This window comes from Capra hircus, chromosome 15 (assembly GCF_001704415.2).
Source record: "Capra hircus breed San Clemente chromosome 15, ASM170441v1, whole genome shotgun sequence".
Classification (NCBI taxonomy): Eukaryota; Metazoa; Chordata; class Mammalia; order Artiodactyla; family Bovidae; genus Capra; species Capra hircus.
The window spans coordinates 52845231-52867985 of NC_030822.1; the positions used below are offsets into that span (position 1 = coordinate 52845231).

General features: G+C 57.2%; 2 protein-coding genes across 5 annotated transcripts in view; one reads left to right on the forward strand and one right to left on the reverse strand.

The window, feature by feature from the left end:
• Positions 1–8841, forward strand: part of BCL9L (B-cell CLL/lymphoma 9-like) — a 28859-nt gene extending 20018 nt beyond the window's left edge. For all 4 annotated transcript variants that reach the window (XM_018059696.1, XM_018059697.1, XM_018059698.1 and 1 more), the window contains 5 exons: positions 820–1030; positions 1186–1270; positions 1371–3654; positions 4744–5025; positions 5457–8841. In XM_018059696.1, coding sequence (XP_017915185.1) covers positions 820–1030; positions 1186–1270; positions 1371–3654; positions 4744–5025; positions 5457–6550 — 3956 coding nt within the window. In that variant the 3' untranslated portion in view covers positions 6551–8841. The remainder of the gene's footprint in view (positions 1–819; positions 1031–1185; positions 1271–1370; positions 3655–4743; positions 5026–5456) is intronic.
• CXCR5 (C-X-C motif chemokine receptor 5) lies at positions 6871–21230 on the reverse strand. Its single transcript, XM_018059700.1, has 2 exons — positions 21101–21230; positions 6871–11406 (listed from the first exon to the last, which is right to left on the reverse strand). The coding sequence occupies exons 1-2, from the start codon at positions 21155–21157 to the stop codon at positions 10339–10341; spliced, it is 1125 nt and encodes a 374-aa protein (XP_017915189.1). The 5' UTR covers positions 21158–21230; the 3' UTR covers positions 6871–10338.

The window sequence follows — 22755 nt, forward strand, 5'->3', positions numbered from 1 at the left end:
AAGCTGGTGACCATGGATGAAAACCTCCGTCAGTGCTGTGGGTGGTCAGTCTACCCCGGGGAGTGAACCCAGTGTGCTAGGCATTTGTAACTCTCTGTTTTCCAGTTTTTTTAGTTAGTGACACAGTTATGAATTTGCTGTAAAAATAGATTTCTTTGACCAGCCGCTCCCCACTCCTGCCGGACTAGAGTTTAGTGTTTCCATTTTACAGATGAAGGAATGACACCTTGAGGAAGTGTCTTGTTGATACGGTTGCCGGTCAGTTAGCGGTAAGGCTAGAATGAACGCCATTCAGCTTTTGGACCATCAGTTGTACAAGCTCATTGCCTGCTTCCCTCATCTGGCCAGCGTGCGTGCACACATACACACAGCCGCTGCACAGCCACAGTGAGGGGCCGGAGCCGGGCCAAGCGCAGGGCTCTGCGCTGACTGCCTGTCACCTTGGGGGAGTAGTGCCACCCTTCCGAGGCTGTTTCCTCCTCTCTCAAGTGGAGTGCACCGACTGCTTCCTCCCAGGGTGTGACGATGGTAAGGTAGAGTCACTTCCAGAGGCGTAGTCAGGGTGCCAGGCACATGGGGGCCTGTTGGTTTCCGTCTCCTCTCTACATGGTCCACACAAGTGCCATCCTTGTCAAAGGCTGGGCTCGGGCAAGTCTCTGGAAGCTAGACTAGAGAAAATGCCAGATTGTGGCACCAGATGACCCTGTGGCACGAGCCTCTCTATCCCTGGGCGTCCCTGGGATGGGACGGTAGGGCGTGGACTCCCCTCTGGCTCTCCTCTCTAAACCTGGGCCTCTTTCCCTTTCCTCTCTTGTGCAGATTGTAATGTAGCAGACCCAGCCATGGCGGCCCCACAGCTGGGTCCCGGCCAAGCCCCCCAACTGCCCCTCAGTGAAAGCAGCGCACCAGGCCCTCCGCATGGGCCCCCGGCCGGCCTCCGGCCTGACGCCCCCGGGGGCGGAGGCGGGGGTGTCCCGGGAAAGCCACCCTCCCAGTTTGTGTATGTCTTCACCACCCACCTGGCCAACACGTAAGTGCCCCCTGCCATCGTTTGCCCAGCACCCCTCAGCCTGGGGTCCTGACTGCCTGCAGGGGGCCAGGGCTGGCTGGGGGTGGGATGGGTGAGGTGGAGGGCTCCCTCCTGCCTGTCGCTCTGAGCTGGTTGTGCCTGACCCTCCTGTGCAGGGCTGCGGAGGCTGTGCTACAGGGCCGAGCCGACTCCATCCTCACCTACCACCAGCAGAATGTGCCGCGGGCCAAGCTGGACCAGGTAAGTATGTCGCTTGGTCCGGGCACAGGGCTCCATGAGCAGTGGACCGGCCATTGCATCCATTGGCCCATCTCATGGGTCTGTCTTTGTCTTCTTGCAGGCCCCCAAAGTGCCGCCCACCCCGGAACCACTACCCCTGAGCACGTCGTCAGCAGGCACCCCTCAGTCCCAGCCTCCTCCTCTGCCGCCACCGCCACCCCCAGCTCCGGGCAGCGCCCCTCCTGCTCTGCCTTCTGAGGGGCCTCCTGAGGACGCCAATCAGGACCTGACGCCCAACTCGGTGGGAGCTGCCAGCACGGGTGGCGGAACTGGGGGGACCCACCCCAATACCCCTACAGCTTCCACCGCCAATAACCCGCTGCCTCCTGGAGGAGACCCCAGCAGCACCCCCGGCCCCGCCCTGCTCGGGGAGGCCCCCACCGGAAATGGGCAGCGGAGCCTGGTGGGCTCAGAGGGCCTGTCCAAGGAGCAGCTGGAGCACCGGGAGCGCTCCCTCCAGACGCTTCGAGACATTGAGCGGCTGCTGCTCCGCAGCGGGGAGACTGAGCCCTTCCTCAAGGGGCCCCCCGGAGGAGCGGGCGAGGGGGGACCACCAGCACCAGCCCCTCCCGCTCCCCAGCAGCCGCCCGCGGCCCCGCCCAGCGGGCTGAAGAAGTATGAGGAGCCCCTGCAGTCCATGATTTCGCAGACGCAGAGCCTCGGGGGCCCCCCGCTGGAGCATGACGTGCCGGGGCACCCCCCGGGGGGGGACGTAGGGCAGGTGAACGTGATGATGCAGAGGCTGGGCCAGGACAGCCTGACCCCCGAGCAGGTGGCCTGGCGCAAGCTGCAGGAAGAGTACTACGAGGAGAAACGGAGGAAGGAGGAGCAGATTGGGCTGCACGGGGGCCGCTCGCTGCAGGACATGATGGGCATGGGGGGCATGATGGTGAGGGGGCCGCCGCCCCCCTACCACAGCAAGCCAGGGGATCAGTGGCCCCCTGGGATGGGCGCCCAGCTGCGGGGGCCCATGGATGTCCAAGATCCCATGCAGGTCCGGGCCGGACCCCCCTTCCCCGGCCCCCGTTTCCCAGGCAACCAGATGCAGCGGGTGCCAGGGTTTGGGGGCATGCAGGGTATGCCCATGGAGGTACCCATGAATGCCATGCAGAGGCCTGTGAGGCCAGGCATGGGCTGGACCGAAGACTTGCCCCCTATGGGGGGACCTGGCAATTTTGCCCAGAACGCTGTGCCCTACCCAGGTGGGCAGGGTGAAGCGGAGCGATTTATGACCCCTCGGGTTCGTGAGGAGCTGCTGCGGCACCAGCTGCTGGAGAAGCGGTCGATGGGCATGCAGCGGCCCCTGGGCATGGCCGGCAGCGGCATGGGGCAGGGCATGGAGGTGGAGCGGATGATGCAGGCACACCGGCAGATGGATCCAGCCATGTTCCCTGGGCAAATGGCTGGCGGCGAGGGCCTGGCGGGCACTCCCATGGGCATGGAGTTTGCCGGAGGTCGGGGCCTCCTGAGCCCCCCCATGGGGCAGTCTGGGCTAAGGGAGGTGGACCCGCCCATGGGGCCCGGCAACCTCAACATGAACATGAACGTGAACATGAACATGAACATGAACCTGAACGTGCAGATGACCCCGCAGCAGCAGATGCTGATGTCGCAGAAGATGCGGGGCCCTGGGGACATGATGGGGCCGCAGGGCCTCAGTCCCGAGGAGATGGCCCGGGTGCGGGCCCAGAACAGTGGTGGAATGATGGGAGGCCCGCAGAAGATGCTTATGCCCTCACAGTTTCCTAGCCAAGGCCAGCAGGGATTCTCTGGGGGCCAGGGACCCTACCAAGCCATGCCCCAGGACGTGGGCAACACTCAAGACATGTTCAGCCCTGACCAGAGCTCAATGCCCATGGGAAACGTGGGTACCACCCGGCTGAGTCATATGCCCCTGCCTCCTGCGTCCAATCCTCCGGGCTCTGTGCATTCAGCCCCGAACCGGGGGCTGGGCAGACGGCCTTCAGACCTCACCATCAGTATTAATCAGATGGGCTCGCCGGGCATGGGGCACCTGAAGTCGCCCACCCTCAGCCAGGTACACTCACCCATGGTCACCTCGCCCTCCGCCAACCTCAAGTCACCCCAGACTCCCTCACAGATGGTGCCCTTGCCTTCAGCCAACCCGCCAGGACCTCTCAAGTCACCCCAGGTCCTCAGCTCTTCCCTCAGCGTCCGTTCGCCCACCGGCTCGCCCAGCAGGCTCAAGTCTCCCTCCATGGCGGTGCCTTCTCCAGGCTGGGTCGCCTCACCCAAGACAGCCATGCCCAGCCCCGGAGGCCCCCAGAACAAGCAGCCGCCTCTGAACATGAGCTCTTCTACCACCCTGGGCAACATGGAACAGGGTGAGTCAATGGGGCCAGGCAGGTGGGCCCTGGACTCGCCTCCCGGCTGGGTGTGTTCTTGCCTGGCTGGGGGGTGGGTGGGTGGGTGTGTGTGTGTGTGTGTGGGTGTGTGTGTGTTAAGGGGTCTGTGCCGGGTGTGTGTGTTAAGGGGTCTGTGCCGGGTGTGTGTGTGTGTGTGTGTGTGTGTTAAGGGGTCTGTGCCGGGTGTGTGTGTGTGTGTGTGTGTTAAGGGGTCTGTGCCGGGTGTGTGTGTGTGTGTGTGTGTTAAGGGGTCTGTGCCGGGTGTGTGTGTGTGTGTGTGTGTGTGTGTGTGTGTGTGTGTGTGGGGGTCTGTGCCGGGTGTGTGTGTGTGTGTGTGTGTGTGTGTGTTAAGGGGTCTGTGCCGGGTGTGTGTGTGTGTGTGTGTTAAGGGGTCTGTGCCGGGTGTGTGTGTGTGTGTGTTAAGGGGTCTGTGCCGGGGGTGTGTGTGTGTGTGTGTGTGTGTGTGTGTTAAGGGGTCTGTGCCGGGTGTGTGTGTGTGTGTGTGTGTGTTAAGGGGTCTGTGCCGGGTGTGTGTGTGTGTGTGTGTGTGTGTGTGTGTGTGTGTGTGTTAAGGGGTCTGTGCCGGGTGTGTGTGTGTGTGTGTGTGTTAAGGGGTCTGTGCCGGGTGTGTGTGTGTGTGTGTGTGTTAAGGGGTCTGTGGTGTGTGTGTGTGTGTGTGTGTTAAGGGGTCTGTGCCGGGTGTGTGTGTGTGTGTGTGTTAAGGGGTCTGTGCCGGGGCCCAGAGGCGGGACGGTTCTGCTGGAGGAGCAGCCACTGGCCCCCATGTGTGAGCTTCCAAGGGGGCCATGTTCACTGAGCAGGGATTTTGAGGGGGGTTTGTCATATTTAGGATCTCCTTTCTGTTCAGGGCCCTGAGGCTACGGGAATTGCCTGGAGATGGGTGGACTGTAGTGATCATGGGGGAACCTGAATTGACGGGCCATCTGTGCCTGGGAGTCAGGTGGAGGTCTGGGAGCTGACCTCTTCCTAAATCCCCAGTGCGAGCAGCCAAATTCACCCCGGCCTCCCCAGTCACCCCCGCCGCTCTCTGTCTCCCCGCTTCTGTAGGTGCCCTCCCGCCCAGCGGCCCCCGGAGCAGCTCCTCAGCGCCTCCTGCCAACCCTCCCAGCACCCTCGTGAACCCCAGCCTGCCGTTCACTTCCTCCCCAGACCCCACGCCCTCCCAGAACCCCCTGTCTCTGATGATGTCCCAGATGTCCAAGTACGCCATGCCCAGCTCCACCCCGCTCTACCACAATGCCATCAAGACCATCGCCACCTCAGACGACGAGCTGCTGCCCGACCGGCCCCTGCTGCCCCCGCCGGCACCGCCACAGGGCTCTGGGCCAGGTGCGAGCAGGGAGGGGGTCCCCGGGAGAAGAGCCCACATGGGCTCTGGGAGGACAAACAGTGGCCGTGGCCAGCGACCGCCCCTGCGGTCACGCTGGCTTTTTTGTGCTTCCAAGGGGCCTTGGGTGTTGGGGGTTGTGATGTCCTGGGACACAGTTCCCACTGGTCATTCAGTGAAACCAAGCCCGGCTCACTGGAGTGGTCTTTCCAACATCTACTGATGTGTCTCTGGGTAACGGGGCCAGAGCTTGGGTCTCTTGGCTTCTCACCTAAATGCCTCGAGTCCCTGCCCTCGCAGCTAGGGCAGGCCAGTGGTGGAAGCCGTCACCCCTGGCACCAGCCTGGCTGGGGCATGGAGAAAGGACTGAGTTCTACAACCTGCCCCAGCTGGGTGCACACGGTTCCTGACCCCCATTTCTCTTTCCCCGCAGGGATCAGCAATAACCAGCCCAACCAGATGCACCTGAACTCAGCTGCTGCCCAGAGCCCCATGGGCATGAACCTGCCAGGCCAGCAGCCCCTGTCCCATGAGCCCCCAGCTGCCATGCTGCCCTCCCCCACCCCTCTGGGCTCCAACATTCCACTGCACCCCAATGCACAGGGGACAGGAGGGCCCCCTCAGAACTCGATGATGATGGCTCCAGGGGGCCCAGACTCCCTGAGTGCCCCCTGTGGCCCGGTGCCCAGCTCCTCCCAGATGATGCCCTTCCCCCCTCGGCTGCAGCAGCCCCACGGTGCCATGGCCCCCAGTGGGGGCGGGGGCGGGGGCCCTGGCCTGCAGCAGCACTACCCCTCAGGCATGGCCCTGCCCCCAGAGGACCTGCCCAGCCAGCCGCCAGGCCCCATGCCCCCCCAGCAGCACCTGATGAGCAAAAGCATGGCCGGCCGCATGGGCGACGCGTACCCCCCGGGCGTGCTCCCCGGGGTGGCATCAGTGCTGAATGACCCCGAGCTGAGCGAGGTGATCCGGCCCACCCCAACGGGGATCCCCGAGTTCGACTTGTCCAGGATCATCCCCTCGGAGAAGCCAAGCAGCACCCTCCAGTACTTCCCCAAGAGCGAGAGCCACCCCCCCAAGGCCCAGCCCCCCAATCTGCATCTCATGAACCTGCAGAACATGATGGCGGAGCAGACCCCCTCCCGGCCCCCCAACCTCCCGGGCCAGCAGGGCGTCCAACGGGGGCTCAACATGTCCATGTGCCACCCCGGACAGATGTCCTTGCTGGGCAGGACAGGTGTGCCCCCACAGCAGGGCATGGTGCCCCACGGCCTGCACCAGGGGGTCATGTCCCCCCCGCAGGGTCTCATGACCCAGCAGAATTTCATGCTGATGAAGCAGCGGGGCGTTGGGGGTGAGGTCTATAGCCAGCCCCCCCACATGCTCTCCCCGCAGGGCTCCCTCCTGGGCCCCCCGCCCCAGCAGAACCTCATGGTGTCCCACCCCCTGCGGCAGCGAAGTGTGTCTCTGGACAACCAGATGGGCTACCTCCCGGCCCCGGGTGGCATGGCCAACCTGCCCTTCTAGCGGGCCCGGCAAGGGGCTGGAGCTGGGGCCATGTTGCAAATATGATAACCTTAAAAAAAGTTTCTTCCCCTCCAGTGTTGGGATGGCCTGGGTCAAGGGGTGGGGTGGAGGGGCTTGTGTGGGGAGCGGCATTTGTGGAAACCAGATGTGCTGGCAGCTTAGGGAGAAGTGGCAGAGTGGGGTGGGGGATCAGGGATGGGTTTGGTTCCATTTTGGCCCCCAGGACCGTCGCTCCCCTTCTCCCGAGTCCTATGGAGCCTCTCCTGTTTCTCTGCAGCCACCCTCTTCAGCTTTGCTATCCGAGTCCTGTGTCCCTGTATCCCTGTATCGAATCCTTGGCCGGATTGGAAGGAGAGAGGTTTCCCCGTCCTCTGTCTCCCCGTCCCACTGCTCTCTCCTCTTGGAGCTTCACTTTCCTCCTCTTGGTTTCTCTGCCCACCTCCACCCCGGTTTTTTCCTTCTGTCTTCTCCTGCCTCAGTTCCTCTCCCTGCTGTGGCTGACCCCCTCTCCCACCCCAACCTGCAGGCAGCTGGCCAGGTGGGCAGGCGCCAGCTGTAGCTGTAAATAGAGCGCTGCGCTTTTGTGCCGGTTTGTGCGTGTGCTGTATTTCTGTGTTTGATAGAAGTCACTCAGAAAAAAAAAAAAAAGGATAAAAGAAACCCTCCCCACGCCCCCCACCCCCACCCCTTCAAATGATTGCCCCTTCCATTTCCCCTGGACCTAGGGGCAGACAGTCCGACACACCTACCCGCTGCAGGGCAGTGTCTTTGGGTCCAGAAAGGATACCATTCCTGTGCCCTCCTCCAGCGGTGAAATGACATAGCTACTACCCCTGCACCTAAACTGAGGTCAGACCACCTTAGGCTCCCACCTGGTGGGCCCCAGCAGGGCTGAGGCCTCCCAGGGCGGTAGCCTGTCTGCTGCTGAGCGATTCAGGAGCACGCATGCAAGTGCACGCGTGTCTGCCCCACGCAGGCGACATGGGGGCCCTGGCTTCCCAGCTGTGGATGTCTGGTGTCCCCTGCTGCTACATCTTAAAGCCAGAACTTGAAGTCCTTGGTCCCCAGTCTGGGCTGAAGGAAAGAAGGACGAGGCAGAGGCTGAACGGGCGGCCCCCTGGCATGGAGGGGGCCGCGAGGGTCCCCTGCCTGCTGCAGTGGCTCCGGGCCAGGTAGCCCCCAGGGCCCCAACTCTTTCCCAGGCTGCCACCTCCTTCCTATCACCAGAGAAGGAAGGAAAAGGGTTAGGCCCAGTCAGTCTGTCTGCCTCCACCTGCTGAGGACAGAATAGAGAAAGTGTTCGGCTCGGAGCCGGGCTGCGTCCTCTGCATCTCTCTGCCTCCGCGGTTCACTGGCACGGCCCCTCTGCCCAGAGCTCGGGGCTCCCTGCCCACCCAGGCACAGCCACTGCCTTTCAGTCAGCCCCCGGCCCTTTCCCAGAAGAGCTCCCCTCCTCTGGTCAGAGCTGAAGCCATACACGGTTGGGTGTTTTGCCCCCCCCTTGGCCCCAGGAGTAAAACACTTCTCCTTTTCTCACTTCCTTTCCTGCCTTGTGAGGTGGCGGGGCAGTTCCCTGGCTGAGGCCTTCCGTGCCCGCCTCCAGGACCCAGGCCCGTTTCTCGGCGAGGGGTCTTCCGCCATGGCCCGTCCCTGGCCTTCCTGACCTGAGGGGGCCTGGGCTCCCATCGGCAGCTGTGATACAAAGGGAATTTGTCCTTGCTTCTCCCAGTCTGGTGCTGTCCTCAGTCCCCCGTCGGCCAGGTCAAGCGCTTCCTCCAGGGCTGGCTGTGGACTCCTGCCTCCCCCAGCCCCTCCCGGGGGGGCCAGGGCCTGGGGCTCTGGGTTCAGGGGCCACCTGCCCTCCGCCCCACCAGACGTGTTCCCGCCCTGTGTTCAACCTGGGCCCCGTGCCCTTGAGCCTCCCACCCCTGACCCAAGACTCCCCAAGCCGACTCTTAAGTGTTTCCTGCCCAGAGGAGAGACGGGTCAAACTGAAAAGGGCCTGACGCCCTCCCCCTGCCCCTCTCCTCCCACCTCTGCCACCAGACTAGCTTTCCAAGGTGAACTCCACAGGCCAGCTTCCCTCCATCCGTGGCCACACCCCCAGCCATTTTGTACCATTATATAAATATATATATATAAATATAAATATATAAATACAATATGTGAAGACATCTTCGTTTTTATTTTGAGACAATTTTTAGGCTTGTTCGGGGCTCTCTGTGCTGCCTGTACTGTATTGACCTGTTTTATAGGTGCCTTTTTATTAAAAAGACAAAATTAAACATCTAGTTTCTTGCTTTCTTTCATGTCTGGCGCCTCCACTGCCCAGCTTACTACTGGAGGCTGGGAGGAACAGGGGACCCCAGGGTTCTCCAGTGTTCCACGGTGAAGACAAGAGTCCCCTGGGTCACAGATCTAAAATTCCCTGCAGAGAGGCTTCTTAAGGACCTCCGCTGACGGGCTTGAGTGGGCCTGAGCAACCAACACGTGCCGTCGGCAAGTGCAGGAGTCCCATTCTGGTCAGACCAGAGGCCAGGGTGGCAGGCAAGGGGGCAGGGGCAGGACTGGCACAGAGCAGCTTCCTCCGGTTCCATTTGAGTAGTACCCTCTCGGGGCAGGGCTCAGCTTCCTGGAGCCTGGGGACTTCCTTGCCCAGGCCTGCTTGTCACAATGCCTAGCTCCTCGGCTCTCACTGAGGTCCAGAAAGATGGCCTGGCCTGCAGGCAGGGGGCTGGATGAGATGACCCCCAGGGACCCTTTAGATCTGTCTCCTCAGGAGGTCTCTCTCTCCACTGACTCTTGGCTAAGTGCCCCCCCTGCTGTGGTTGGGTTTTTCTCTGTGGCTCCAGGGGTTTCCCTGGCAGTGTAGTTTGTGGGGAGAGGGGTCGGGGGAACGCATCTGTCTCCTTCCCCGTCAGCTCCCAGACCCACCAGGGCCCTGGACAGCACTGGGAGCTCTCTGCCCTGGGCAGAGAAGACAGCTGGCTTTGGTGAATACGTTTGCCTCCTTGGAGCGGAGGAAGGAGAATCTTTCCTTTCCTTGGTGGGGTGCCTCTCATCTGCCCTTATATCTTCTCTAGGATGCTGGCTTGTCCCTGAGGGTGCCTGGAGTCTGCCCTGAGTCGGTAGGCCTCCCAGGGTCCAGTGATGTGGGGCTGGCCCAGCGCCGTTTTCAGCAGAGCCAGGCAGCCACGTGGACTGGGTCGGCCTGAGCTTTCTGCCTGGTCAGAACTCCGCAGGGCTGGTGACCTGAAAGAATGTCTGGGCTTCTTAGTCACTGAGACATGTCAAGGCCACACCCGCTCTGTTGCCAACTGACCTTTCTTTGGCTTTAACCTCCATCCAACCCCTGGTGCTCAGCTTCTAGTTTCTTTTGGCAGGTGAGGTGGGAGGAGATGCGGGTGGTTCTGGAGGTATGTGGTCCATAAGATGACAGACTATGTTCTGGAAGGGGAATGACTTTCCCTATCGGCAGGGGCAGAAGTAAAATTTGTTCCTCGAGCACTGGATGGTTTGGATGAGAGAAGGCAAGTGTGGTTCTCTCAGCCTGAGGGCACAGGTATCCTTGGCTCTGCCTTTGGGATGCTGTCCCCTCCCTGGACCCCAGCCTAGATGTGGGGCTGGGAGAAGAGCCGGCAAGGATGTCCTGGAAGGAGGGGTTGGTTCCTCCAGCTGCCCTGTATGAGGATACTGGCCAAGGCAAGCTCTTCGGATCCTAGCTCCTGCAATGCCAGCATCACTGCCTGCCCCAAGGAAAGCTGAAACAAAGGGGAGGGGGCTGGGACCTAGAAGGTGGTGAGGGACGTGGCATTCTCTGACTCCGAGAGGCTGCTCTTGCGCCAGCTGGGGAAGAACTGGCAGAGGGAGGCAGGGCCGGTGCAGCCCAGCTTGGTCAGGAGCCGTGACAGGTCACTGCGGAATTTCACACCAGCGAAGGTGTAGAGCATGGGGTTGAGGCAGCAGTGGGCCAGGCCCAGAAACTCGCTCATGGTGATGGCCACGGAGAGATAGCTGTCCAGCTCACAGCTGCTGCCCAGCATCTTCAGCCTCGCTAGGGTGTCCAGGAAGATAACGATTTGGTAGGGTGACCAGCAGAGAAAGAAGACGCTTGTCACCAGGATGGCCACCCTGACAGCCTTCTGCCGCTGAGGGCGCCGCTGGGCCTGGCACAGCCTGTGCACCACCCCGACGTAGCACCAAGCCATCACCAGCATCGGCAGCAGGAATCCTCCGATGTGGTAGAGAAAGCGAGAGGTGAACCAGGCATTGGTTTCGGCTTGGTTCTCCTGGGAGAAGGTGCAGTGTGGCAGGGAGTCGTTGTAATGGGGTTCACTGACCTTGGCGAAAAGGATCTCCGGCAAGGCAAAGAAGCAGCCGGCCAGCCAGATGGTCGCACAGGTGATATGAATGGAGAGGAGGCGGCGGTGGCGGTAGGCGTGGACGGCGTGGACGATGGCCAGGTAGCGGTCCACGGCGATGCAGGCCAGGAGCAGGCTGCTGCAGTAGAAGTTGATTTTGTGCAGAGAAATCACGGTTTTGCAGAGGAAGTTGCCCAGGACCCAGCCCACGGAGCTCTCGGCCACGGCGAAGGGCAAGATGAAGACCAGGAGGAGGTCCGCCACCGCCAGGTGAAACAGGAAGGTCTCAGTGGAGCTGCGCGTCTGCCGGTGCCGCTCCAGGATCACCAGGACCAGAATGTTGCCCATCATACCGAGGAGGAAGATGAGGCCATAGGCCACGGGCATGAACACGGCCTTGAAGGAGGTCAGCAGAGGCCCCTCGACGGTGAGGCAGAGGTGGTTTTCCTTTATGGGGGTCTCCGTACTGTCATTGTAGCTCCCTAATTCCTTGTACTTCAAGGACAAGGAGACAGGAGAGCAGAAACTGAGAACCAGTCTTTCCTCTCGGAGAGGGATCCTGACTCCCTGGTAGAGTTATCCCGTTCCCCTTCCCCCCAACCCTGCAAGCTAACTGCTTTTGTCCCTGCGCCCCCAAGCCGCCCACAGGTCAATCCCAGTTTCCCTTCATGTTCCTCCAACAAATCACTTTGCCTTTTCCAACTTCAGTTTTCGTCTGTAAAACAAAGACTAAAGGAGGGAAGGTGGCGTGGGAATATGAACTCTGGAGGGCTGTGCACCTGTGAGTCATTTCTCATCTCTGAGTCCTCAGGTGTGGAAGGCTGCAGGCTCGCGGGGCTGGGATCAGGACTTCCGTTTGGGGAGTGAATCTGGTTGGGATAAGGAGCTCCAGTTCCGCACAGGACGAGGGCACTAAAGCCTGCGTGCGTGCGTGCTCAGTTCCTCAGTTGTGTCCAACTCTTTGTGACCCCATGGACTGTAGCCCATCGGGCTCCTCTGTCCATGGGATTTCCCAGGCAAGAATGCTGGAGTAGGCTGCCATTTCCTCCTCCAGGGGGTCTTCCCCACCCAGGGGTGGAACCTGCATCTCCTGTGGCTCCTGCATTGGCAGGTGGGTTCTTCACACTGAGCCACCTGGGAAGCCCGGCTAAAGCCCAGGATCCTGCTGAAGGGCTGGATGCTGATATGGGCTGTTGGCTTCCCCTCACCTTGTCCCCTTCTTCCTGAGTGCCTTCCTTATAACTGAAATTGTTGTGAGAGCCTCTTGCTGTGTCTAATGTGCACCACAAGCTCAGGTATGAAATCTCTCTGCTTCACCGATGTCTTGCTAGAGAGCAGGCCTGCTTGAACCCATGTTGATGTAACTTCTACCAATACGCGGCGCTGCCCGGGCTGCCCTGCCTGCTGCTCCCCGTCACTGCACACTCCTTGCTCTGCGCCCTTCCCACTTAAGAAGCAGAGGGCCCAGAGACAGAGGACAGCGATAGGAGGAAGTAAGGGAGGCATGGGGGTGGTGGTGGGGTGTGGGGGTGGATACCTGCGGCAGGGGTGATGGTGGTGGGGGGCTGGGGAGAGCTCCAAGTGAAGGGCATGTGCCCACTCCGTTTCCGGAAGCGCACTCCTCCCCCCCTCCCCCACCTCTGCCAGCACTCAGGTTGTTTACCGAGCAAACCGCAAAGGAAGGCAGGGTGCCTGTTTTCATACCTTTCACTCACAGCTGTCCCCCTGCACCTGCTCCTCCTCACTTCCCAGCTCTGTTCTTCCCACCCCCCCGCAACCAGACCCCCCTCCACGGCATTTCAAAACCACTTATAACCAACTTATGTGGGCTCAAAAAGTCACTTCTAGAAACGATGAACCCCTGGGAGGGAGAAGATGGGAGCAGGGACTCGGCACCCAGTCTCTGGGTGCCCTCCTTCCTGGAGAGTGAGGGTCCCCCCACAAGCGGGGGTGGCTGCACTGCTAACCAGGACCCCAGCTGGGGGTCATCCTCTCACTCTCAATGGTGGGAGGACCCATTCCCCAGCCTGGGTCTTTGCTTCTGGTTCCTGGGGCAGGTGGTTCTGGAAGAAGGGGTTGGGAGGATACATAAGTTTAGCAGCAGAGCCATAGGCTCGCCCTGACCTCAGCATCCTCTACCAAAGCTCTAGCCCTTCTTCACACTCATGCTCAGGTCTACCGTCTCCCCACAGTCCCATTCCCACTAAATTCTCCACTCTTGTCCAGCTCCTACACAGAGGGCAGGATGACTTTTCCAACCCACGAACCTCATTACATCAGTGTCCTGCTTAAAATCTTTTACTGTTCCCTGTTACCTCTAAGCAGTGATTTTCTTATCTTTTTCTTCCAGTTTCATACTTAAAAAGTTTATTTGGAGTATAGTTGATTTAAAATGTGTTAGTCTTATTTAATAGCAAAGCAAATTATAAGAAAAAGTCATGTTTGGAACCAAGTTCATCGATAGAAGTTTGGAAGACGCCAACCTCTGTGCATTCACAGAGCAGACTACAACGCAGCGCTCAAAACCTCATACAGATGAGGTTTATCTGTATGTTCTCTTAGGGAGAGATGTTTACCTTACATCACTCAATTTCAGAACTAATTGGAGGGCATCCCATAGAGGATGAGCCCGTGGCTGTCTTTGCAAGTTTTACCAGGGATGGATTTCAGAACTAATTGGACGGCATCCCATAGAGGCTGTCTTTGCAAGTTTTACCAGGGATGGAGTGGAGGGCAAGGAGAGAGTCTCCTTGAAACCAGGACACCCTTGTCTCATGTAGTGTTCCACATACTAGATTTTGTTTAAGAATATGCTTCTGCTTTCATTCAAAAGCCATAAGCTTGTAGTGCCAGTGTGCCAAGTCACTTTAGTCATGTCTGACTCTTTGTGACCCTCTGGATGGTAGCCCGCCAGGCTTCTCTGTCCCTGGGATTCTCCAGGCAAGAATACTGGAGTGGATTGCCGTGCCCTTCTCCAAGGGATCTTCTCGACCCAGGGATGGAACCTGTATTGGCAGGCGGGTTCTTTACCGCTAGTGGCAGGTGGGAAGTAGGGTGAGGTCTAAACTCCCCTACAGGACCTTTACATTGTTGCAAAATGTATATTTCCCTGACCTTTCAAACCTTATCTCTTCCTCTTCCTAGCTTTATTCCTCTCTTTCAGGTTCATCATCCTCCTGACTGCCTGCCCCCATCACTCCAATATAGTTCTGTCTCTAAAATTCTTCCTTTTGCTGAGGAGTCCTTTCTTGCAAAAGTTTACCTGTTCCTATGCTTTTCTCAATGCCCCACTCAATCCCATCTTCCTATGTCCTTCCTAACTCTTCTGTTTGGAATTATTGGGTTGGCTTAAAAGTTTGTTCAGGTTTTTCTGTACTATCTTATGGGAAAAGCTGAACAAACTTGTGGGCCATCCCAGTATATTCTCTCTTCTTTTGTCACAAGTGCCTTTATTACAGCACTCAGGGCCGGGATGTCCATGGCCTCAGTACAGGGCGAGCTCCTGGAGGCAGGCCTTCTGTGTCCGCCTTACAAGGCCATGTATTCTGCACATGCCGGATGGGCTTCAGAGAGTAGTTTCGAAAGAAGACGAGGGACCTTCATATTCCAGGTCTTCAAGGCAGTTCCTCTCTGCCCCAGCAAAGACTCAGACACTCCTCCTTACCCTTCTTCAGGTCTTGCCTCCTTCCAAAGTTCTTGACAGCCTCAAGCCTATCGAGCTCTCTATCCATACTGGGAGCTATTTTCAACATCGTCATTAAATACAACCCTTTGATTCATCCTGGAATTCAGCAGGAGTTAAGGAGAAAGCAGTGAGATGAGCTGTCTTCATGCAGAACAAAGCAATGGAGACAGAAGCAGAGGTGCAGGGTTTGGCAGTCAGTGGGACTGGGCAGGACTCCATCTACCTCGCGGTGGGAGTCTGGCGGTCCCACTGCCCAGCGGAGGGCTTCAATGCAGCTAGCCTACCTGGCCCAGGACCACTCAAGACCTGCTGGCTAAAGCATCTAGGTTGATGGGTTAAAATCAACATAGAGAGACGTGTCCCTTGGACCCTAGAGCCCCCATCTCCTGAACCAGGTTTAGAGAAGGATGGCTGGGGTGGGGGGTTGGAGGGGGCTTCCCAGGTGGCGCTAGTGGTAAAGAATCCACCTGCCAGTGCAGGAGAAGTAAGAGACCTGGATTTGATCCCCTGGAGGAGGGCATGGCAACCCACTCCAGTATCCTTGCCTGGAGAATCCCATGGACAGAGGAGCCTGGTGGGCTTCAGCCCGTGGGGTCACGCAGAGTCCGACTGAAGCGACTTAGCACGCACACATGGTGGTGGGGGAGTTAGAGGAGTTGGGGGACTGTCTCTCCCTTCTTGCCGAGAGGCAACCGCTCAGGCAGAGAGGAGAAGATGGAGGAAGCTGGTTTGAGGAGTACTGAGAGGCTGCGATACCGCTCAGCAGGAGGTGTCAAACAGACGGTTTTGGGGGCCCGGGAGTGGCACGTGTTAAACCATTTCCCACAGCCAGGGGATCCGGCACCCTCACCCTTCCCCGAATCATGGAGAGAGGTAATCGGACAAGGCTGACTCTGGCCCAGCGGGAAATCAGAAATCGGGAATCCTGAAGGTCATGGGAACGAGGCACGGAAGGGCCCCTCAAGATTCACACCCAGAGGGAGTTCATTGTGGATATATGGCCTCATTCTTTCCTATGACAAGTTTCAGGAACCCACAGCCCTCAGGCGCACACCCTCTGACAGCAGTGTGTACCCTGAATAGCCTCAGACATGTGCCAGGTGGGGCCATGACAGCAAGTAGCAAGAGCAGGTACCCAGTGGATAGCAGCCTAACAAAGGCTGGGGACCAGGCCTCAAAGGAGGCAAGAAAACACAGTGACGGGGACGACGCTGAGCAAAGAGCCAGGAATCTAGGTAGAAAATTGCTACGACCACTGGGGAGGGGCAGGACTGGGGGCTAGAACATTCTGTGTCCTGGTATTGAGGCGCCAGGAGAAGGGAGGATGGGACTGCAGCGCTTGGGTTGCAGACTTGCCTGGTGGTCCAGTGGTTAAGCATCCACCTGCCAGTGCAGGGACATGGGTTCAATCTCTGGTCCCGGAAGATCCCACAGGCTGCAGGGCAATTAAACCCGTGGGCCACAACTACTGAGCCCACGGGCCGCAACTACTGAAGCTCAAGGGCACTGGAGCCCGTGCTCTGCAGTAAGAGAAGCCACAGCAATGAGAAGTCCTCACACCTCAACTATAGAGTAGCCCCCACTTACTGCAACTAGAGAAAGCCCAGGCAGCAGTGAAGACCCAGCACAATAAAAAATGAGTCAATACAAAAATTTTTTTAAATGCTTGGGATTGCAAATGTTACTCTTCCTCCCCAGCTCCCTTCTTTCCTTCCTCTGGATCCCCTGTAGGACCCAGGCCTCTCCCTGGATAATTAAGGCCCCCAGGCCCCATCTGACTTCTTTACATAATGAGGCTACCTTGCTGCCCTGCCCTGGCCTGTGTGAAGCTCACAAACGTTTGCTGACGGGTCTCTGTGTCAGCAGGTGGGCAGGGGAGTGTCTCAGACCCTCCCCAGGGGTCTGCCCTGGATCCTTTCCTTGTTTTCACTCTCAGTCCTGTCCTGGGTGACATTTTCAGATGATGCAGAATTCTCTACAACCCAGAACTACAGGCCCAAACTGACCAGATGGAATTGATCAGGAAAAATGTAGAGACCGAGATGGGGTTTCAAACTTTACCTCTTCAGGGACAGATGAGGGAAGACCTGACTTAACTGTTTATGAGAAAAAAGACCCGAGAGTTTGTTGACAGCAAGCTTCAGATGAGTCAACAGAGTGACGTGGCTGCCAAGAGGGCTCTGTTACCTTATCTAGGTGAACAGAAACCTGTAGGTGGGCAGCCGCCACCAACCCAGTTCCTTTGGGCTGGTCCAGGGTGACCAGTGGTTAAGGGGTCCAGAAATCCCCACCCTGGGAGGAAGCTTCCAGATTGTTGGCTGTGGCATCCAGGGAAGAGAAGACTTGAGTCAAAGAGCCGGCTCCTTCAAGGACTGTAAAGAGCCCCCGTGGCGAGAGGGTAGGGTGACTTATTGTGTGAGGTTCTAGAGGGTAGATCAGGAGGAACGGGCTGAGGTTGGGGTCAAGGGTGTTTCAGTCAGAGGAGAAAGAAACTTCTAACAGGTTCTAGCTATCCAACAATGAGTTGGGGCACTTGGGAGGAAGAGGAATATTTGAGGCCAAGTGTGTGGAAGGCATTCCTGCCCTGGAAAGGAAGCTGGGCGCTGCTCTCAGATGCGCCTTGCTCACAGCTCCCAGACGCTCCACATCTTGGGCTGTCATGCCCTGCCCTGAGCTGGTTCTCAGCCTTATCTTCACATGCTTGGGAGCCATTGCTTCTCCAGGTTGTCTGTCCTTCAGGGAGGGAATGGCTCAGCCTAACTTTGCTTCTCAGCCCCCAGGAAGGGGGCAGGGCTGCTGAGGGCTTGGCTCATCCAGGCCCAAGCCCAGGGCTCCAGGGGCCTGAGTCATACAGACTGCAAGAGGCGCGGGGAGCACACACAGGCTCCATCTCCTTTTATGTCCCTGGCTGGACATTCCCAATCCAGAGTCGGGAGCCGTGATCAGGGCCAGCCAGGGTGTCTCTTATTCTGGCATTCAGTGGCTTGAGGGATGCCGGGGGTGGCGGAGGGGGGTGTCTTGAGGAAGGAGGCTGGGCTGAGGGGCAAGGGTGGAGGTCTGCACCCCCTCTTCCTTTAGAGGGCCCACACTCCCTAAAGACCATCTGAGACTCTGGCTTGCCATTCGTCACATCTCACCCCCTTTCCCCACCCCCAGCCTTCAGGAGTGACCTGCCAGGCTACTCTTCCATCTCCACCCGAGGGTTTTGGCCATGAGGAACAAGACACTACTCTGGGTGTGGTTCTGGGTGGAGACTTTAAGCTACCCCTACCTCTGCACTGAGTCTCTAGGCTTCAGTGGGTCCCCCTTGGTACCACAAATCAATTACACTTTGGGGACAGAGCCACACTGTCCAAGGGACAGGTGGACATGTCACTTGGGTGTGTATGATACCACAGCCCCAGTTAGTACTGACTGGAAACATTTTGTCCCATCCTCCTGAAAGAAGACTCATTCTTATGTCCTGATTGTCAGCGCGAGTTCAGGGCCGTTTTTTCAGCCAGTCTGCCAGAGGAGTGGATCAGCCACAGTCTGCTTTGTCACTGAAGGTGAGAATTCCTGATGGAGACTGTGGTCTGTGTGCCTGAGTCCACACCGACCCCTCCCCAGGCAGGCCCTGGGTCTCCCCCTTATCGGACCCTACCAATCACCCCTAGGCGGGGCCCCTTCCCCTGGGGTTCCTCTGGGAATTTCTGATTGGTTTGGGAGGGGGGTGAGCCTCCCCTCCCCCAAGGTAAACCCCAGAAACAGCCTGAGCTGGTTTTGGTTCCTCTTCTTGACACCTCCTTGATGAAATGGGACAGTGAGTGTGAACGGCCTTTGCATCCTGTGATGCTCTGATCACGCTGAAGTCATAGTTTGTGGGGGTCATCCCTGGGGAGGGGTCGGGGAATCCAGGCCCTGGGGCTGGGCCAGACTCCCCCTACTCTTTGGCTGGTGTGCAGGGTGGGGCTGGAGATGCAGCTTATGACCGGCCCCTGGAGGTGCCTCAGGTCCTAGTTCTGTCTAGAGGAGGCTCCATGCTTTCAGGTCCAGCATCCTGTGGACAGAGGCTTTTCCTGGTCTGCCTAGATCTGCCTTCCCAGCAGGATGGGTCCCTGGGTGTGCCCACCCCAGGGACCTGGCTACTTGTTTCTGGCACCTAGCCACCTAGATGTCTTCCGTTTGGATCCTCCATTCATGGCAATTAGCAATCCATCTCAAGAAAATGGACATTTAAAACAGCTGATAGATGTTTAAAATAGATGCAAGAAGAGGGAGGTAAGACAGGATGGCCAACACTTGGCTTATGGCCAAGAGACCCCCAGCAGAATAGCAGGAATCAGCACACACTTGGTGAGAATCTGGTGCATGCAAACCTCTTCTGTCGCCCTGCTGTCCCAGGGCCCCTGTGCGGGGAGACGATGTGGGGGAGGCTGTCGAAACTGCTCGAGGTCCTGCTGTGAGGGGGTGGGGGTAGAGAGAGGGTCTGTGCTTCTGAGGAGACAATAGCCCTAAGAGAGAATATATAGGAGGTGAGCATAGGTGGGATGAAGCAGTAAGAGCTGGCTAAAGACGAGTCCAGGGCCTGGGCGGTCCTGGGATTCCTGGCTCCTGGCCTGACTCTGATGCGGATGGGGTGGTTCAGGCCCACTGGGTTCCCTGGCCTGAGACCACCCAATTGAGGTAAGACATGAAGTGAGTCATCAGTTTCTCTCCCTGGCCTGTGGGTTTTCTTTGGTATGTGGGACGTGCCCCACTGTCCCCCTGCCCCCTGCTACCACCTGTCTCTAGTAGGTCACGCAGTGGAGTGAGGCGTGCTGTTAGGGGAACTCTTGAGGTTTCTCAGAAGCCAGAACCAGCCAGGTCTTGAGTTGGTTACTGTGATATCCAACTGGGTCAGGGCTCGTGGTCAGCTTGAAGCTGCAGGCAAAGGAAGATGCCCTGTAACCTAATCAGGGAAGGCCAGGGGCCAGGGCTGGGGGCCAGGGCGAGAGCACGTTGCCTTGTCAGGGCTGTGGGGTTTTAGCCTGATTGGACTCAGGGCCAGCTTTATGGGCGTGCTACCAGGACAGTCACGCAGCACCCAGCGCTTAGAAGAGCCCCATGCTTGGCGTGGTGCTCTGTTGTTGCTGTCTTGAAATTCTTAATAGGATCCCTACACATCTAGGTTGCATCAGGTCCCTTAATAGGAGACCTACATGTTTGGGTTGCATCGGGTCCCACAAATTAAGCAGCAGGTCTGATCAGACTGATGGTACTGACTCTGCTTTTATCTGGGGGTTAGGATCTGAGAAGCCAGACTTTGGGTAATTAGCCTTCCCCCCACCTCCCCATGTTCTACGTATACTTCCAAGTCTTGAGGTCTAGGCGAGTGAGAGGCAGAACTTTCCAAGCAAGTGTGGGAACGTGGTTGATGGAGTATAGACTCCAGTCAGGGGAGCGAGAGGAGTCAGGGATCATCTCAGGGTGAGTTTAGGGCCAGGAGAGCTGGTGGGTAGAGGAGCAAGGGTTTGGACCTTTCATGATCCAGTCCAGACTGAGTGAGAAATTCTTCCCCTAGAAGTATCTTTGGCCATGGGGGAAAGGGAGAAAAGGCCACAAGGAAGTTTCCAAAAGATCCTTACAAACCATCCTCTACTGCCCTCACACAGGTGCCTCCAGTCTCTGGTTGAGTGATCCCCTACATACATCTTTCGGGGACCCAGTGATGACCAAGCCAACTGGGTTCCTCTGCTTCACAGGACAGGCATGGTTGGGTGGCAGAGAGTGATGCTGGGGACTGTATTTTTCAGCCCACCCAAGAATACCTTGTTTCTAGAGAGCCCAGTCTTCAAAGGGAGACCACAACATATTCTAAGACATTTCTAGGATTAACACAAGATTCTTCCATGCACTTGATATTACCTCAGCACCACCTGCCCCAGCCCACTGGGGTCTTCTCCCTTGCCAACCATCTCCTCGGTTTAAGCACATAATCCTTGTCTACAAGCTTCCAGTGAGTCATTTTGACTTCGTGGCTAGCCCATAAGCTATTTAAGGGCCAACACCAGGTTCTCAACTTCTCTCCCCAAGAGAGAGTGTCGTGCCCCAAAGACAGTCATATAGCAAGAGATGAGTAAATATACACTGATCGGTCAGCTAGTAGTGCCAGCCTCTGGACATGAAGAAAAGCTCCAGTGTGCTTTCCCACGTACCCCTTATTCCAGCCCTAGGAGATGAGGAGAGGAGATCCTATTGAAGAGTTGAGAGGCAGAGTGACCTGTTCTAGGTCCCAGAACACATCAGGGAGGATGCAGGACCTAAACCCATCCTTCCAGTCCCCTCTAAATAAAGGATGTCTATGTAAGGCATCAGCTCTATTTATCTGCTACATCCATGGAATGAGAAATCAAACCTTAAAAGTCAGAGGCCAGGGAACCTGTCTAGAGCCTGCCGATCTGCTGTAGGAAGGGACTATCCTGTCTTCCCTTGGGCCCCGGGCCCAGGATATTTCGAATTCCTGGGCAAGCTGTCTGTACTTACCAGGTCCTCCAGGTTGTAGTTCATGAGGTCCATGTCCAGAGTGAGGGGGTAGTTCATGGTTGTAGCAGTATGTCAGCCGACTGGCCGCTGTCTGATTTTGAGAGCTTCTCCGCTCGGTGCGTATAGCGAGGTGGCAGCCGTCAGCTGCAAATTTAAACAAATGAACTGCGCGCTGTCTCCTGGGGCTGCGTAGGGCCCAAGGCCTGTCTCACAACTCATCACTTTTTTTTTTTTTTTTCCACTGGGTCTTTTCTGTTTTTTTGAAGAAAAAGGGAAAATCCCCACAGCATCAGTGCTAGTCAAGCATTTCAGCTTCTTTCCTGGCAATAGTTATCTCAGGTGGGGCTTATGACCGGTCTGAAGGCTGCCCCTCACTTCTCATCCCTATATCTCCACCAGCCTCCCAACAGGGAGTTAGTTACGCCTTGTAATGAAAACCACCACACCGGTTGGTCGGGGGTGCTTCGTGGGAAACTCCACGTAGAAAGGGAACAGGAGGAGGCGAGCTCTTGCAGGCCCCCTCCTCCAAGCTGCATCCCAGCCCTAATCTTTCTCACCACTATGGCAACCCAGCCTCCAGTGTGCCTGGGACCGAAAGTCCCTGGTCCTGGGAAACCCCTCAGTCCAAGGCAGACTAGGACACCCTATTTGCCATCATCCTTTTGTCCAGGCAGGGGCAAAACCCCTTTCCTTTCCAGCTCAGTTCAAAAGAGATAGGTTAGAAATTTTCAAAGGGAACAACACTAAAATATTACTGGCAGACAAAAATGAAATTACCCAAATCACCAAGCGCAAAAACAGCCACAGAAGAGTCATTTTCTTACTCAAAAATAATGATGTTCCAGCTATAAATGAACTTGGTTGGCACATAAATGATAACTGTCATAGACTTCCCAGCTAGAGTAGACTTGTACACAGGAGGACCCTGATGCTCGGAGAGGCAGAGTGACTTCCTTAGGACCTACAGGTAACCGGTGGCAGAGCTACAACTTGAAGCCCAGGCTTCCTGACTCCATATTCAGTATTTTCTCTAATGTACCAGGCTCCTGCTCTTACAGTCTTGTCAGAACCCTTTTCCTTTCCTTCAACTCTGCCCTGAGTTGAAGGGCAGTTGAAGGGTTCTGTGGATCCCTACCTTTAAGAAGCTCCTTTGTAGACATGGATCAACTTCTCCTCCAAGGCTCACCTCTGTGCTTTTTCTTCCAGGAAAGGTCCACAATGATACAGAATCAGTGAGAACACACACAGAGGCACCTACACATGACGTGCTCTTTCTGGCCCCACCTCGTCCTCCCCTTCCAGCCAAATTGCCATTTGCTGGGATTCTGCTTGTTCTAGTGCCCTCCTTCGCTTTTTCTTCCATGTTCATCTTCCCCTTTTCTGTCCCCCACACCATCCCCAACAGATACATCTTTCTTGGAATTCAACAACCTGAGGAGTTTTCAGCCTCTCTATTTAATGTTGAAGTCTTTCTTTCCTCAATCTCCATTCAGTGCCTTCAGTAACAGCTTTTGAAAGAGGAAGAATTTCAGGACAAGGGGCCAGAGTTCCTCTTCTGCATTTCCGTTCCTGAAACCATTACAAGGAGGTTGCTCTGGTGTTCCTTGGGTACTCGTCATTCTTCCAGCCCCCCATCCCAATATCTCTATCCCTCC